At 31.1% G+C, this 16,948-nt stretch overlaps 2 protein-coding genes across 2 annotated transcripts in view; both read left to right on the plus strand.

The window, feature by feature from the left end:
* The window catches only part of LOC122525732, a 94,191-nt gene extending 83,163 nt beyond the window's left edge, over nt 1–11,028 (plus strand). The window contains exons 2-14 of the mRNA XM_043648659.1: nt 4,926–5,097; nt 5,310–5,469; nt 5,583–5,788; nt 5,855–6,060; nt 6,162–6,219; nt 6,293–6,428; nt 6,788–6,982; nt 8,014–8,161; nt 8,472–8,574; nt 8,842–9,004; nt 9,088–9,296; nt 9,642–9,893; nt 10,055–11,028. Coding sequence (XP_043504594.1) covers nt 4,926–5,097; nt 5,310–5,469; nt 5,583–5,788; nt 5,855–6,060; nt 6,162–6,219; nt 6,293–6,428; nt 6,788–6,982; nt 8,014–8,161; nt 8,472–8,574; nt 8,842–9,004; nt 9,088–9,296; nt 9,642–9,893; nt 10,055–10,176 — 2,130 coding nt within the window. The 3' untranslated portion in view covers nt 10,177–11,028. The remainder of the gene's footprint in view (nt 1–4,925; nt 5,098–5,309; nt 5,470–5,582; nt 5,789–5,854; nt 6,061–6,161; nt 6,220–6,292; nt 6,429–6,787; nt 6,983–8,013; nt 8,162–8,471; nt 8,575–8,841; nt 9,005–9,087; nt 9,297–9,641; nt 9,894–10,054) is intronic.
* A 463-nt stretch (nt 11,029–11,491) lies between these two features.
* Nucleotides 11,492–16,738, plus strand: LOC122525733 (transmembrane protease serine 9-like). Its single transcript, XM_043648660.1, has 11 exons — nt 11,492–11,831; nt 11,942–12,035; nt 12,170–12,332; nt 12,469–12,683; nt 13,209–13,411; nt 13,541–13,709; nt 15,512–15,713; nt 15,786–15,994; nt 16,161–16,354; nt 16,451–16,508; nt 16,576–16,738. Exons 1-11 carry the CDS (start codon nt 11,769–11,771, stop codon nt 16,698–16,700), a joined length of 1,695 nt encoding a protein of 564 aa, XP_043504595.1. The 5' UTR covers nt 11,492–11,768; the 3' UTR covers nt 16,701–16,738.
* The last annotated feature ends 210 nt before the right edge of the window (nt 16,739–16,948 follow it).

Consider the following 16,948-nt stretch of genomic DNA (forward strand, 5'->3'; position numbering starts at 1 on the left):
ATTAAAAATTGTGTTACGCATAATTGAAAATAAAATTACATAAAATATTACATCGAATATTGCACATTTCAGTGCTAGCAAATGTTTATATACACCTGTTTAAAATCTTAATTTAATTTTAATTAACGTACCTTTGTCCGGTAAACATACAGGTCTCATTAAACCTTCAAACGCGATAACGCTGTTCAATTTGATTAAAGCGATATCATTGTTAAAATTCACGAATGAATAACCACTGTGTTTTATAACTTGTTCCACTTTATATTCTTGTATTTGGGTTTCCGTAGTAGAGTTTCGATCGTGTTCCAAAATAACGACGGACATTAAACTTGGATCAAATCTATAGAGAAATCGTACGATGAAATCAATTATGAAAAGTAAAGTTAAGATCTGTGGTAGGTTGGATCCAGGAAGTGACGTGATCATACCTGTCAACACAGTGAGCTGCTGTCAAAACGTATCTTGAATTTATAACAGATCCACCGCAATAGAAACGTTTCTTATATTTTAACAATGCCATCCACGGATATTGATTTACTTTCGTTTCGACACCTCCTACTATTCGTTTCTGTGTATTTGTCAAACCACATACTGAAAAAATAACATTATTATTGAAATTCATTTTTACGTATTTGATCAATATTACAAAATGATATATGGTTGATTTAAATGAATGTTATATCCAATTGTTCATAGTATTATTTGCATTGGAAATGAATTGAAAATATAATTCAGTATTTCTTCAAACAAATTACTTCAACAAAATCGCAGAAATGGTAACTTGGTATACCAAGACTATTTAAGACGATACTAAAATCAAGAGGTGACTATTTCGAGATGAATCAAAGATTGAAATCTTTCAGAAGTATTCTATAAATATTTTTCTATTTTACTTAGAGTCGTAAATCACTTTGTCACTTTGAAATAAACGACCGACAATTTTTATCTCTTTCTTTATTCTAAAAATTGATAAACTTGTCCACGTGATCAAATAATTTAGTACATTCATATCAATATTAATAACGCATTACAATTTTATTTTACATTTGAACGAAAAAAAATGAAATTATTTTTACGTACCGCACGAAGGACATTTCAGAGATTCAATTATTTCTGGTATTGGTGTAGCGGTTGGTATCGGTTTGCCAATTAAAGCGTAAAGCCAATCAAAAAATCCTTTATCATCGGTGATATTTGTATCCTTGGTTGTAAAGTTGAATGTTTCGTTAGATAAAGTCGATCTCGTCTATGAGAAATAATTTCGTAACATTAATACTAAACGAATTTATCATCTACAAATAATATTTGCATACATACACATCTTTACGTACCTCGTTATCAGATGCCGTAACGAATACGCCTAACGATACTGCAACGAATAAAATCCTAACGTACATTATTATCCCTTGCACGATTACACGCACGACATACACACACACACACAAACAAATCTATCACTATTCTTTCGATATACGTTATTTCTTCATATACACACAATTCACGAAGAACTTTAAATATATTTCCCGAAGTGCTAAGCTTGAATCGATACCTGCCGATGTTTTAACGCGTTCACGACAGCGCAAACTTTCACACAAGACTCGACTTCCGTCTTACAACTTTATTTATACGGAATAGTGGATGGACGAGTGGCAGGAGTGAGAAATTTAGGCTAGTCGTATGTTAATTCAGCGTGAAATAACCGGACAGATATATTATCATCCGTACGATCGAAAATTCATTACCGGTTGAGATTATTCAAATTTATCTCTCTTCGAGATTCGCTTCGTGATTTCTCTCTAAGATGAGGAAGACGGACAGAAATAATAAAAAAAATAACATATCTAAGGACCAGTGACCCAGATGATGATGGCTACGATAATCGTTCATTGCTTCTAGTTTCTCTACTTTGTTTTTTCTTTTTTTGTTTTTTTTAGTTACTATTATTATTACGATTCCCATCGAAATGGGACGTCTAGTAAATTCTTCTTCTTCTTCATCGTCACTCTTTTCTTCTTCTCTTTCTTTTTATTTCGTTTATTAGCGCAAGGAAAGAAACAAAACGAAATGGAACGATCACGTCGAGATCGATCGACCGAGCGTAAAAACGAGCACGCCTTTCGTCCTTTCTCGCTCGTTAATCTTCGATAGCCAAGAAGGTCGTCGCAGCTTACGTACAATCTACCTACCTTATCAGAACTCCGGTTTAAACAAAGTACCCGAGATAAGATGCGTCAGAACGGATGACTGTGCCCCACCTGTAACGTGTGCCAGTGGGTCAAGGTATGTGGGTCATAACACCCTCATGCGGGCGATACACCTTATTTTATTGTTTCGCCGTTTCCATTTTATCAGGGGAGCCTCGCCTTATTTATAATACATTCATCTCAATAAGATCTGATCATATCAAAGATCAAATATTTATGAACATTTTCTTAAAACACATGGTCATACAATATTCAAAATCATGACAATCAATTTGCCTAAAATTGTTCTTCAGATCTAACCAGAACATTCTAAATATTCATTAGACTGAATTAATCAATGATAAGCAGAAATTTTGTATCTGATATGAGAGTATAAAAATTATTCTCCGTTCATATACGTGAATTTTTTGATCATTTATTTTAGTTTAATGTCCACTGTCTTTTCACTTTCAATGTTTCATACATGACTGACACCTGCATGGAAATTTATGTTCACGAAAATATAAGTTACATATTCAGAAAAGTAATTCAATTCGAATTGAATGAGTTGTGGGGTGATAATCGTTGCTTGCAAGGGAAACTCGGACCCAACATCATCGTCAACTTAATGTCTTTTCACTTTCGTCAAATTTCATTGTTATATTTCATTGTGTTGCAGTTTTAACGAGCAAGAAAGTTTCGTGAATAATATATTTCTCTGAGAGAATCGAATCGCGCGATTGAAAATTAACGATCTTGTTTTTTTTCCTCGTGCTATTCATCGTCACGACTCGCTTATCGAACCCAGAGAAAGAAAATAATTTGCAAGTGAAAGTGAAATCACTGCAATGAACGTACGTACACGCGAGATGTCTCTTTGATGCATGCAGAAGCTCCATATATGGAAAGTTATATAATATTTAAATAGGTATTTCATTTGCACCATAAGAAGGTGAATTATCTTCGATGGAAATTTCCAATGTTCACTCTCTCTTTCTTGATCGTCGTCATTTTCAACTTACGTAATTTAATAAAATATTAATATTTAAGAGAAGAAAACTAATGGAATGTTTTCGGTTTACGAATAAATGATCTACTTTATTGATCGAACGAATTAATTTTTAAATTAATGTGAACTGTCGTTAACAGATAAAATATTTTAATTGCTCATTTTATTAAAAAAAATAAAAACAATTCAACGAAAGAAATAAAAATGGCAAATAAATATAAATACCCAAAAAGATGAAAACATACTTAAATTAAATACACATGTAGAACAATTCACAATAAAATGAGATAAAAAATCTCACTGCTAAAATATATATTTACAATTAGTTAATAAAAAAAATATATCCTTACAAAATATATAAAATAATTGACGAAATGAGAGAGAAGAAAAAAGAAAAAAAGAACATTTTCACAGTCGTCAATGAATCGAAATAACTCAAAGTTTAACTTTCGCGATCTTGGCGTCGTCGCTGACGAAATTGACATTGATCCAGTCTCGTGTAAATCCTTGAGAAATAAGAGTGAAAAATAATAGAAAAGAAAAAGAGAAAATAAGAAGAGGAGGAGAAGAAGAAGAAGAAGAAGAAAAAGAATAAGTGATTGTTTGACATTGGTTGTTAGCCGATTGTGGTTGATGGTAGATTCGATTGCGCCATAACAATGATGATGAGACGAAGGTAAGTAATACACCATACTTACTTACATATCGTCTACGTAGAAGCCTTTTTCGCGTCTCATAAGCGAAGTATGAGAGTTGAGGATGAGTACGCAGGTGAGACGACACCGCACCAGTTGAGCCGGGTGATTTAAAAGCTGTCACATGCAACATCTGCCAATGCAAACGCAGCATTCAAGGCTGTCGATCCCCACTTACAGCCATGCTTCATTAGTTATAATTTAGTATAAAACGGCAAAACTTCGACGACACCTTTAATACCTTTTCACACCTGGCATAAGCACGCAAATACAGCCAACACTGACGTGCCCTTACGCGAATCTTGCAACGCGAATCCACGCTTAGCAGCAGGCGTCTTTCACATAGAAACTTATATATATTTACACGAACACGCACACATACAAATATATATACAGATTAGATCTAAATCTAGATCTGGAAAAATAATTATGGATTGTCACGCGAAAATACCATGCAAAATCATGCTCCTGTTCTGTCTGCACTCTTACGTTTACGCTTTGCCACGCGTGGTAAGTGATTTAAGTGATCCTTTTTTTTTTTCTTTCTTTGGTTTTTACTCTACTTTACTTTCATTCTTTTCACTTTTTCATCCTTTCGCTATCTTAATCTCAAATCTTAATCTTTATATAATTTAACTTCGTTCGGGTCACCTTAAAAACACTTTCGTTTTTTATCTTATTATTTTTCATTCATTATACATTAGTATTTACATGATTCGAGGTTTTATCTTTCTCTTACACTTCGTTTTTTTTTTTTTTCGTATTTATAACAACTACTTGTTGCTATTAACCAGCAGTCATTTCGAATTAAAGACTTCATAAATATTTCTTAATAAACGTATGATTATATGAAAAAGTGATTATGAAAGTGAGTAATAACATTTGAATAAATGTTTCTATTAAAATATAAATTATTAGAATAATTTTATGCAATTTATTGTTTAAAATTAGGACAATTGTCTATGGAAATATGAATGATAATAAATAAAACGTTAATTTCATTATTTATATGCGATAGATCGTTTCGTCACGTTACAGATGTTGCAGAACGGTAGAAGCACATTGGCTACAACGACGAATGTTCAAATGCACGTTGATGAAAGGAACACTGGGTATAGTAGGCTTTCAACAATAGATGATACATCTTACATCGACTACGATCCATCAAATAGAATCCCATCAAAAAGACCAAACGTTTGTAACGATTGTGGTAATTACAATAGATATACTTTTACAAAATAATAATAAATTATAACGCACATTTGTTTCTTTTTTAGAATGTATCGAATTCAATCGTTCACGATGATATTTAAAACCTTTTTCATTTTAAATGTGAACAAAAATTGGCTTTTATTTATCATCGATAAAACGAAATTACTTTCTGAACAATCTAATGAATAAACATTCGTTGTTGTGTTTCAGTTTGTGGGATCGGTAGAAAAACAAGAATAGTAGGTGGTAACGAAACAAGTGTCTTTGAATATCCTTGGATGGTCAGTATGACCAAACAAGGTGTATTTTATTGTGCAGGAAGTTTGATCACGCGCAGACACATTCTTACAGCTGCTCATTGCTTGGAAGGGTAAACACATAACATTTTTTACTTTTAAAAATTAAATATTAATTAAATTAATAAATTAATTAATTTACTAATTAAAATTAAATATATAACGTAAGATTTTTGTCAATTGTCAGATTCGAAATGAAGACAATTAAGTTGGTGATAGCCGATAGTGATCGAACGAAACTTGCTTCAACAGCCATAGTTCGTCGTATCAAATCCATAATTATTCACGAAGAATTTCATACGTATACTTTTGACAATGATATCGCTATCATAGAAATGGATCGTCCGGTATCATTGGATGGTATCGTTCGAACTGCCTGTTTACCAGAAGACAGTGAGTAAATGTTCGAACTTTCAGACTGAATGAATTGATTTTTCAAGTTATCCGTTTCGATTACAGAAGCTATAGATTATACCGGTGCAACGGCTACGGTGGTTGGTTGGGGACGTATAGGTGAAAATAAACCGATCAGCGACAAATTACGCAAAGTTAATGTTCCGATCTTGTCTCAGGAAGAATGTGATCAAGCTGGGTATCAAAAAAATCGTCTAACCGATAATATGTTCTGTGCTGGATACCTCGATGGACAACGTGACGCATGTTTTGTAAGTTAATTTAATACAAAATTATATTTATAATGATACATATATTGTAAATCATTTAAAAAATCTATTATTAATATTAATCAAATTATTTTCATTAAAAGGGCGACAGTGGTGGTCCACTTCACGTGAAAGGATCATACGGCCATTTGGAAGTGATTGGTGAGTCAACAAATATTGTTATAAAATAATATAAGAATAATATTGATATTTTTTCATTTATTTAATTATTCAGGTATAATATCTTGGGGTCGTGGTTGCGCGAGACCTAATTTTCCTGGAATATATACGAGATTAAACAATTACATGGGTTGGTTGAAGGATCATCTTGATAACGAATGCGTATGTCCACCCCCGCATACTCTTCAAACGTGAAAAATAATCTAACAATGTTTGAAAAGACAGTTCACGTAATAGAAGAGTCTTGTCGTTCTGATCTCAAAAAGAAAACGAAACAAAAGTAGACGTTAAAAGTCGTGAAAATTATTGAAGAACGTGGAATTTGTTAATATTGTTATTTTGAATTAATTAAGTAACGCTTATGTAAACTATAAAAATCTAGTCGAATTATTATAATATAATATATATAAATTTATTAATATTATTTAGGTATTAGAGAATGTGACGCCTTGTTTCATTGAGGACAATATATTTTATTTATTAAATAAAGATAAGTAAAGTGAGAGAAATATTATTGATTATACATTTTTCTTGGTATTTGTAAGATAAGGAACAATTGTAACGTAGCGGAAGAAACATTTTTAAAGGTACGCGAAGGCGACAATAACGAAAACCGGGTCACTAGTCTGAAACGTTTTGCTTTCAACGGCGAAATGTGGGTTAGTGAAACCATCGAACCGTTAACGACAAACGCGAGATTCTTCCGAATGGAGAATCCTTCGATGTCTATGATCAACCATCGAACGTAATAATAAGCACGCAATCATTTTCAACGATTCTGTCACGACACGCAAGTGAAATGATTTCATCAAATTCGTAATTGTCCTGTTTATTCCATGCAACAAAAGTGTCTTTGAACTTTACTCGAGATTTATCGAAACGGCAAGTATTTGTTAACGGAAGTTCAATTTGATATCCGATAGAAAAATTCAAACGTTAATTTGTTCGATCATTTCAAAAGCATCACTCGTGAAAGAGAAATTAGTCAAAAGTAGTACACGGAATGTGAACTCGAATTTCGAGAGTGGGGTTTTAACAAACTCGATAGCATGAATCTAAGGTCTGGTTGTGTATCCATGGTGGGAAATAGCAGTAGAGAGTGACTATGCTTCATGTATTCGTGTATGAGACGAAGCTGTAACGATTAGTACTCGTCTAGTCTAGTTCGGTGCAAGAGTCGAGTTTTATTGGTGGTAAAAAAAGAAGACTGTTTCTGATCACATTTCGAATTTAGTTCAATGGAAAGTAAAATCTTCCGAGAGAAAACTTGAATAAAAGTAACAGAGGAAGAAAGAGAAATTCAATCGAGATTGGAACAACAATGCTTCACGATAACAAACGTTTTATGCCCAAAATAAATAGATTTATGAAAGTGACGAAATTTGCAAATGAAATAACAAGAAATTCAATACAACATTCGACGACTACGCATACTGAATGAAACGGACAGAAGAGTGGTAACAAATCGATAGAGTGGAAGAGGAACTTTCTTCGTGAACGTAAAGAGTCAGGCTGGAGTCTTGATTGGCCAACAGTTTGCTGTCTTTTTGGTGCCACGGTGAAAGCGTATGCAGCAGAAGAGCTCGATCATTGCAAATCTTGCAAAGTTTTGCTTATCTTTCGTGATCCTTCAAAGGATATATTATTTTTCTAATTTACATATCTCTTCAATTTCTTGTGTTTGATCAGATATCAAAAGAGACATAAGAGAGACAACGTGGGATCTTCATACGTGAAATTGATGTTTGTGTTGTACGTGTATTATCAATGAAAAAGAAATCGGTTATATTCCAAAGAATATTTGGTGCTACGAAAGATGAACTTGCGTTTGCTCAAGCTCAAGATTTTCATTCTCCTTCTTATTACACTGCAGGGAGTATACGTTCAAAGTCTTGACCTTGAACCTTTGACGTGGAACCAAACCGTGAGTATATTGTTTTTTAATCGAATAAATTTTTTTATTATTCGAGTCTTATCAATTAAATATTTTCAACGTACATCGAATATGATTGGATATTAATCAACCGAACAATGACAAATGATGCGTACACACGTAACACTCGGATGGATAAAACCTTTGCTTAGCTATGTGAATGTCGATTTTACGAGGAAGACCTTGACCCACAATTCGAATCATTGTCACTTTCCCCTGTCTGGCACGTTCCTGTTAATAATTTGCTTTGAAAAGTGAGCGTACTTCCCGCATAGATATCACCTCGTAATTATTTTTTCAGCGATCTTCTAGTCGTACCGGAAAGTTCCTGTTCGATGAATTATTTGGCATTGATATCACTGCCGGCGTTGATGACGATGAAAATACACGAAATTGCACGTGCGGTAAACAAAAATTATTATTATATATTTTTATATTAAATAAATATATATATATTTTTTTTTAATCGCGAGAGAATGCAACAATACACTAAAAGAAGAAGAAGAGTATTAATAAAATATTTAATTAATATTAATATAAATTATTTTCATTGAGTAATAATTAATTTATTTCTCTCGGAAAGATAAATTAAAATATCTATTTTCTTTTTGTAAATAAAAATTAAATTATAGGATTTTATGATAAAATTACTAAATAATTTGTTTGATCAGAGTGTGGTATAACAAATCAAGAAAATCGTATAGTTGGTGGAAGACCAACGATACCAAACAGATATCCATGGATAGCTCGTTTGGTTTATGATGGACGTTTTCATTGTGGTGCGAGTCTAATTAATAATGATTACGTTATTACAGCTGCTCATTGTGTACGAAAGTATGTATTTAAATAAATGATTAATCAAAAAGAAAAAAAAAACGAACACAATTTTATATTCGTGTTTTTTTTTTTTCTTTCAGTTTGAAACGAACGAAAATTCGTGTAATACTCGGTGATTATGATCAATATGTGAATACAGATGGTGTTGCAATAATGAGAGCAATTAGTGCAGTTATACGTCATCGAAATTTCGATATGAATTCTTTTAATCACGATGTGGCTTTGCTTAAGCTTCGTAAGCCAGTCAAATTTACAAAAACTGTTAGACCTGTGTGTCTACCTCAAGCTGGTATCGCATATTATTCTGTTGATTTTATTTATAATATATTAACACGTTAAGAATTGATATTATAAAATAAGATTTTTTTTATAAATTAGTATATTGTCTAATAGAAATTAATTGAATTAATAATTATTAATATAATTATGTCTTTTTTTTGTGAACAGTAAGTTCTATTAAATTGATAAAATATTTATCTATTAACGTTAATATTAATTTATTTTTCAAAATGTAAATTTTTATTTAATACATATTTGTGTTATGCAATATCAGTTATTAACGTGTTAAAAAATATAATAATTAATATAATTATTTATATGGTAGTTACACTTTAAGTTTTTTATATTTCTCCAGATTCTGATCCAGCTGGCAAAGAAGGAACTGTCATCGGATGGGGACGAACATCGGAAGGAGGAATGTTGCCAGGAAAGGTTCACGAAGTGCAAGTACCTGTATGGAGTTTGACACAGTGTCGGAAAATGAAATATCGAGCGAATAGAATCACCAATAACATGATTTGCGCTGGTAAAGGTACTCAAGATTCTTGTCAAGGTGATAGTGGTGGGCCACTTCTCGTATACGAAGGTGATAAATTAGAAATTGCAGGTAAGTTTTATTGTTCAAAAATATAACATTTTTAAATAAAAATTTCAAACTATTAGCTTGTCCCATATTAAATTTTTAATAAAATACGAAAAATTCTGAAATCATTTATAGGCTAATTTTTTCATTTATTATCCATTTATTATGAAATTATTTTTTTTTAGGTATAGTTTCGTGGGGTGTTGGTTGTGGTAGACCTGGCTATCCAGGAGTTTACACTCGAGTTGCAAGATATTTGAACTGGATCAACGCAAATATAAAGGAAAGCTGTCTCTGTGTTAATTGACGTTCTACTTCCATTTCATTATGACCGAACATTTTGGAATTTCCATTTCTATGAAATAGAAACGACAGTTTAAACCGAGAAAGTTTCAAGATGATACAATGACACAAATTTATCTGTCGTAAATTAAAATACGACCGATTTCAAAAGTGTGTCTGTGTGTGTGTGTGTGTGTAACCTTACACGTTAGAATCGTACGGTACAATACTCAAACGTTCCTGGAATAATATTGTCGAGTATAACGGTTTATTGTCGAATCGGAATACTTATCGTTCAGTATCGATTATAATAATAATAAATAAATAAATAAAAATGTGAGAAAAAAAAGCGTGTGTTGGGGTACATATCATCGTACAATGATGATGTTAAAAATAATTAACAGTGAAATGAAATTATTTCTAAAATTTGATAATCATTTTCAACTTGATCCTAGTTACGGTGAATATAATAATAATTAGATAGGAGTTGTAATAATAATAAAATAGATTATTTTGTTATATGAACTATGATAGAGAGTTGTTAAAACATCCTCGTATTAAATAACTTCTTACCGCAGGTACCTTGCAAACGGTACCAAATGACGTAGGAAGTATTTATGTATGCATGCGCATACAGTGAGATCAAAAAGAAGTCGCGTAAACAACTTCCTCCGGTTCCACGCGCAGAAATCTGCATAATGTGTATGTCCTTTCGAGGCAGCTTTTTGGGTTGCCTCGATGAAGTATACTTCCCAAGAGAGATTCAACCCGCTCGTAAGCCTGTTTATAAGCAATTTCGGAGAATGAACGGGTAAAAAAGTTTATGACTATCTGAGATTGTCGAATAAATTTGGCATTTTATAGCTAAATAAATATATGCGTGTATTTCTGTATGTGTGTGTATATATATATATATGAAATAATTACACATATAATATAATCTTATATTGTTCAGTTAAAAATAATATAATTTGAAAATAATTTTGTATATATATATATATAGTTTTTATAAATATATTATTGTTAATATTAATTTTTCATAATTTATATAAAAAATATACCTGACTAATTGTGTAAGCCTAAAATTAATTAATAAAAAAAACTATTATTTGTATATTTATATAAAAATTTGTATGAAATGCTGAACAGTGTTGTGTTCAATATAAATTGTTTTATTTTTAACAAAATATATTAACAAATGTTTGGTAATAATTGCTCGAATCGTGTATCCCTAATTTTGCGTAGAATTAATTGGATTGATTGTTAGTCAATAAGAATTTTTAGTGACTCGACCATGAACGTGAACGTGAACTGATCATTTGTCGTCCGGTCGGCGACCAGTTCGCGATCGGCCTCCTTCCCCGCCCGAATACCAATTACTTCTTCGACCTCGGTGTTTCTCAGTCTACCTGGGACACTGGCGATAGTAACTCCGTGTCAGGGACATATCCGTGACTTTTTCATGACGGTCCCCGCACGGTGACCTTCTATTATTTCATCAACAAATCAGTATCATCCCGTTTTAATCGATCGTTTTATCATTAAATCGTAATATTAACCAAAATTTGTCTAATTAAAAAAAAAAAGGAAAGAAATAATAAAAATTTGTTGAAAAAAATGAAAAAGTATCTTTGGTGTCTTGGATTCATCGCAATTCTTTTAATTCGAAAGGAATGTCAGGTAAGCGTATCATCAATTTAACAAAATATATATTTTTGGTTTTTTTTTTTATATATAAAATTAATAATTTAAGCAATATAAATTGAAATTTTGTATTGAAATAATTTTAGGCGAGACAAATCGGGGAGAATATAAAAAACTTTTTTGGTCTTTTCGGCAACAAACCACCAAACCTTAAAGAACCACCTGCACCGTGTTACTGCTGTTAGTAAAATATTGTTGTCTCATTTGTTAATTATTATTAAAATTTGTAATATAAGTTAAATAATTATCTTTCGAATTAATAAATAAAAATTGGAAATATTTTTCTGTTCGATAATTCTTATTTTTGGATTTAGCGTGTGGATTACAAAATGATGAGAGTAGAATCGTCGGTGGTCAAACAACGCGAATGAACGAGCTGCCATGGATGGTTAGGTTGTCCTATTTAAATAAATTTTATTGCGGTGGTACTCTGATTAACGATCGTTACGTACTAACCGCGGCACATTGCGTTAAGGGGTAAGTACAATCACATGATCATACCTCATGATAATAAACGCGTTAAACACGTTTCAACGTGGGAAAAATCTGATCTGATAACAAGAATTATTTCGATTTCTTTTATTTCCTTATCAGATTTGTTCAATCTTTCCAGTTTTCTTTTCAGGTTTATGTGGTTCATGATCAAGGTCACGTTCGGTGAACACGACAGGTGTATCGATAAAAGTCTTGAAACGAGATACGTCGTCCGAGTGTTAACCGGGGATTTCAGTTTCCTCAACTTTGATAATGACATAGCACTTCTTCAACTAAATGACAGAGTTCCGTTTGGTGATACGATACGTCCGATATGTCTACCAACTAAAAAAGGTAAATAAATTACTCTTAAAGTATACTCAAGGGAACGGGAACTACCTAGTGTCACTCGCACGCACAAACTATGTTACATTTATCAAATTTCCTAGGGTTGCCTCGATGAAGCTAGTTATAAATATAATTTAATATGATTTTGAAAAAACAAAGTAGTTACCTAATTTCGTAATGCAAATATTAAGTGATCGATTGTTGCATAAGTTCTGCAAACGCAACTTGTTTGATCGTCACTTGGTTGCATATTGCACTGACGATTGCTGTGCACAATATGCAATACGCATAAATTTGTCGGTATACGGGTACCTTTCTCGATCGAATAAACTTACACAACTGTGTAATAAGAGATTACGATAGGATGTAATCGAATTTAGTGACGAGATCCTTTATTGACGAATTTATATTGAAATATATCACATTATTCGAACCTCGACAATAATCCACAACTGTTGACTTCCTTTATCGTATTATTATATTCGAGGAGAAAGTTAAGGGAGTTGATAAAAATTGTTTTGACTGATTCAGAAAATGAATACGTTGGATCGAAAGCGATGGCAGCTGGTTGGGGTACACTTCAGGAAGAAGGTAAGCCATCCTGTTTACTTCAAAAAGTCGAAGTTCCGGTTATGAGCTTGCAGGATTGTCGAAATACCAGTTACAGTCCTCGCATGATCTCTGATAACATGTTATGCGCGGGATATCCAGATGGAAAGAAAGATTCTTGTCAGGTAATAATTAACATGATTTTTATACAAACAACAAAGCTATCTTATAATCACCTATGAGAAATATGAAACGTTTTACGTGTATGTGTGTCTCTATCATATTATTATTTATTATTATCATTATTATTATAGGGTGATAGTGGTGGACCACTGATAACCGAACGAGAAGATAAAAGATACGAAATTATCGGCATCGTCTCCTGGGGAAATGGATGTGCACGACCAGGGTACCCTGGTGTTTATACCAGAATTACCAATTATTTAGATTGGATCTTAAATAATTCGAAAGATGGTTGCTTTTGCGATAACAATTAAACATATCAGTTTCTTCAACTTATCGTAAACTTCCAACTTCTCATTTATCTTATTAAATTCGAATTATATTATATTTAATCAAAAACTTATAAGTTTTATGAAACTGATTGTGAGTATAATAGATTCAATCCATTGAAAAATGCTATTTATGTATTTATACTTCAATTGTTTTTTACGATATTCATAGTTTATAAACATAAAATTCACTCGTGTGATATATTAACACTTTGCGTTATTTTATTCGACTTCATTCTTACGGAATGATAAATAAAAGAGGATAAGAATTGTAACTATTACGTTTCTTTTTTATATACATATGTGTATATATTATAAAAATATTCAATATAAAATATTAATAATTATAAACGGTATATAGTAAAAGATTATATTTTTTTAAATTGTACCATCGAACTGATCCTTTTTTATACTTTAAATGCTGAACCAGTCAGAAATGAACTAACGGGACCAGTTGATGGAACCGGTTACTAACTACGTTGAGCGTCACTCATGTGACGAGTAAAAGAAAAAATGAGATCTGTCCTACAGTTGCAAATCCGCATCGTGAACGGATTTACGAACACAAATCAACTGCATTTGTCGTCTCAGTACGGTAATTGTCAAGATGCGGGCCCAGATGATCCCGCTATACGAGTTTAACCAGTCATTTATTTTGCACTTTAATACTTTCAAAGACAACAACAAGTAAAGTGGATCCAAATAATCTCGAAAATGCTCATTTGTTTCTTATTTTTTTATTCGTAATAGAAGGACTATTGTTTTTTATTAATTATTTTTTGTTTATTATTTATTAACTCATTACCCGCTTCGTTAATTTGTAATAAATCATAATTTTTATAATCAAAATTTGATATAAAGTGTGTCAGGAGTTTATTTATTCGTTTGAAATATTTTTTTATAAAATTATTTAATAAATATGAAAAGAAATGAGAGAACAATTAAATGTACATCACTTGGACCCTTTTAATACACCAGTTAATTCTTCAAAGTTATAAATGCAATTACTACTACATAGACGAATATGGCACGTAATTATTTTTTAATCTTTCGATTCGATACGAATCAACGTATCGATTACTGTCATAGAACTTTGTTAACTAGTTTATGAATTTGCTTCAGAACGAACGGGTGTTTTTTTTTTCGTTTAAACAAAGAAGAAAGTACAAGGGATGAAGTTATTATCAGTGAGCCTATTAGGGATCAGAATTTTACTTGTAATTAATGTAGTTTGCAAAGTTAGTAAACTTTAAGATCATATCGAATCATTTTCATTAGAATTTACTTATTATTCGAAATTTTATTTTTCAGGCAGAAGTAATTCAATCGAACATCGATTCGGATTGTGGTAAACGTTTTTTGATATTTACATTTCTTTTCTCATATATTTTACATATATGTCATGTTAAAATACTTATAACATTTTTTAGACCAAGCAAAATATTTTTTTTTCGATGAATAAAAAAAAATAAATGTTCATTCGTAACTTTAAATTTTTAATACGACAAAAAGCCATATTTTTAAAATTCTTTACATAATTTACATAACATGTAATAATGTATTTTTAATTGTTCCCTTTTTGTTTTATAGAATCTCTAAATAAATAAAATTTGTATAAACTTTTAATTTTTCTTATAACAAAAAAGCCATTACTTTTTATATTTTCTTTCAAATTTATATATCATAAAAATTATGTGTTTTGTATTTACTCTACTTTTATTCGGTCTAAACATATTTAATTATTTTTTAAAATCATTTAAAAATTTTTATAAATAACTGTATATCCCATTTTATTAACAATGTCAGATTGCGGCCTATCATCCATGGGTTTATCTAATCGTATAATAGGAGGAAAGATCTCAAAGCCACATGATTTTCCATGGATCGTTATTTTATTTAAGAGAGGAGCTATTCATTGCGGCGGTGCATTGATAAATGATCGATACGTGCTAACAGCTGGTCATTGTGTTAGATGGTTAATCAATTTTCCTCTCATTTTATTATCAATTTTATTTTCAATTTAAATTCATCAATTTATTTCCAATAGGACAAAGGCAAAAGATATAACTGTAGGATTAGGAATTCACGATGTAAGTGATCTAGAAGATGGATACGTTGTAGCTATCAGCAAAACAATTTTACATGAAAATTTTACGAGTAAAGTTATACATGATACTAATGATATCGCATTGATCAAATTACAAGAGCCAGTTGAATACGACAATCATTTGCAACCTATCTGCCTTCCCAATAAAGGTAAAAAATATATTTTTTTATTTATATTAAAATATTCCTAACTTGTTTTTGGATATCTATTAACTCAACAGGTATTTAAAAAAAAACATTTAATTATAAAAAGAACAGAATTTGATTTTAAGTTTGCTAAGTTTAGTATTAACAAAATAATTATTTTTTGTTATAGATGATGATTACAGCGGTAAAACAGCCAAAGTAACTGGCTGGGGAACAGTTGCTGTTAATGGAGCAACTTCTAATTTTCTTCGTGAAACTAATTTAACTGTATTGTCATTGGATTCTTGTAAAAACACTTCTATTGGAAATTACTTAACAAATTCTGTAATGTGCGCCTACAAAGATAATACCGATGCCTGTCAGGTTTAGTATTTTTTTAAATACGTTAGATATGTATTATTTTTATGAAAATGAATGTATACATTAGTTATAAAAAACAAAACAATCTTACAATTATAGGGTGACAGTGGTGGACCAATTTTTATCGAAAGAACAATTGAGAAGTATGAAATAATCGGTAAGAAAAATTGTATAATTTAATTTCTCATAAATTTAAATAAAAATAAATTAAATATTTTATTTAGGTATTGTTTCTTGGGGATTGGGTTGTGCTAATAAGGGTGTACCTGGTATATATGTGAAAATTACGGATTATTTAAATTGGATAAAACAACATACTGCTGATGCAGTTTATTGTTTAGACGATTAGAACATAAATAACAATTGAATTATAATATCGATTTTAATTACAACCGAAAAAAACAGATGAATATTAATTTGATCGTTTTTAGCTATACTATTTAATTTTAAAACTGAATTATTGTTGTTAACAAGTTGTGCTTACCATAGCAAATAATAATTAATAATTGCTATCTGCGAAGAATAAAGTCAGAATGTAGGAATCCACTTTGTCGATGTTTTAATCAAAATAAATGTACATTCATCATTTATTCAAAT

This window comes from Polistes fuscatus, unplaced genomic scaffold, assembly GCF_010416935.1.
Source record: "Polistes fuscatus isolate 324 unplaced genomic scaffold, CU_Pfus_HIC Scaffold9, whole genome shotgun sequence".
In the NCBI taxonomy this organism is placed as follows: domain Eukaryota; kingdom Metazoa; phylum Arthropoda; class Insecta; order Hymenoptera; family Vespidae; genus Polistes; species Polistes fuscatus.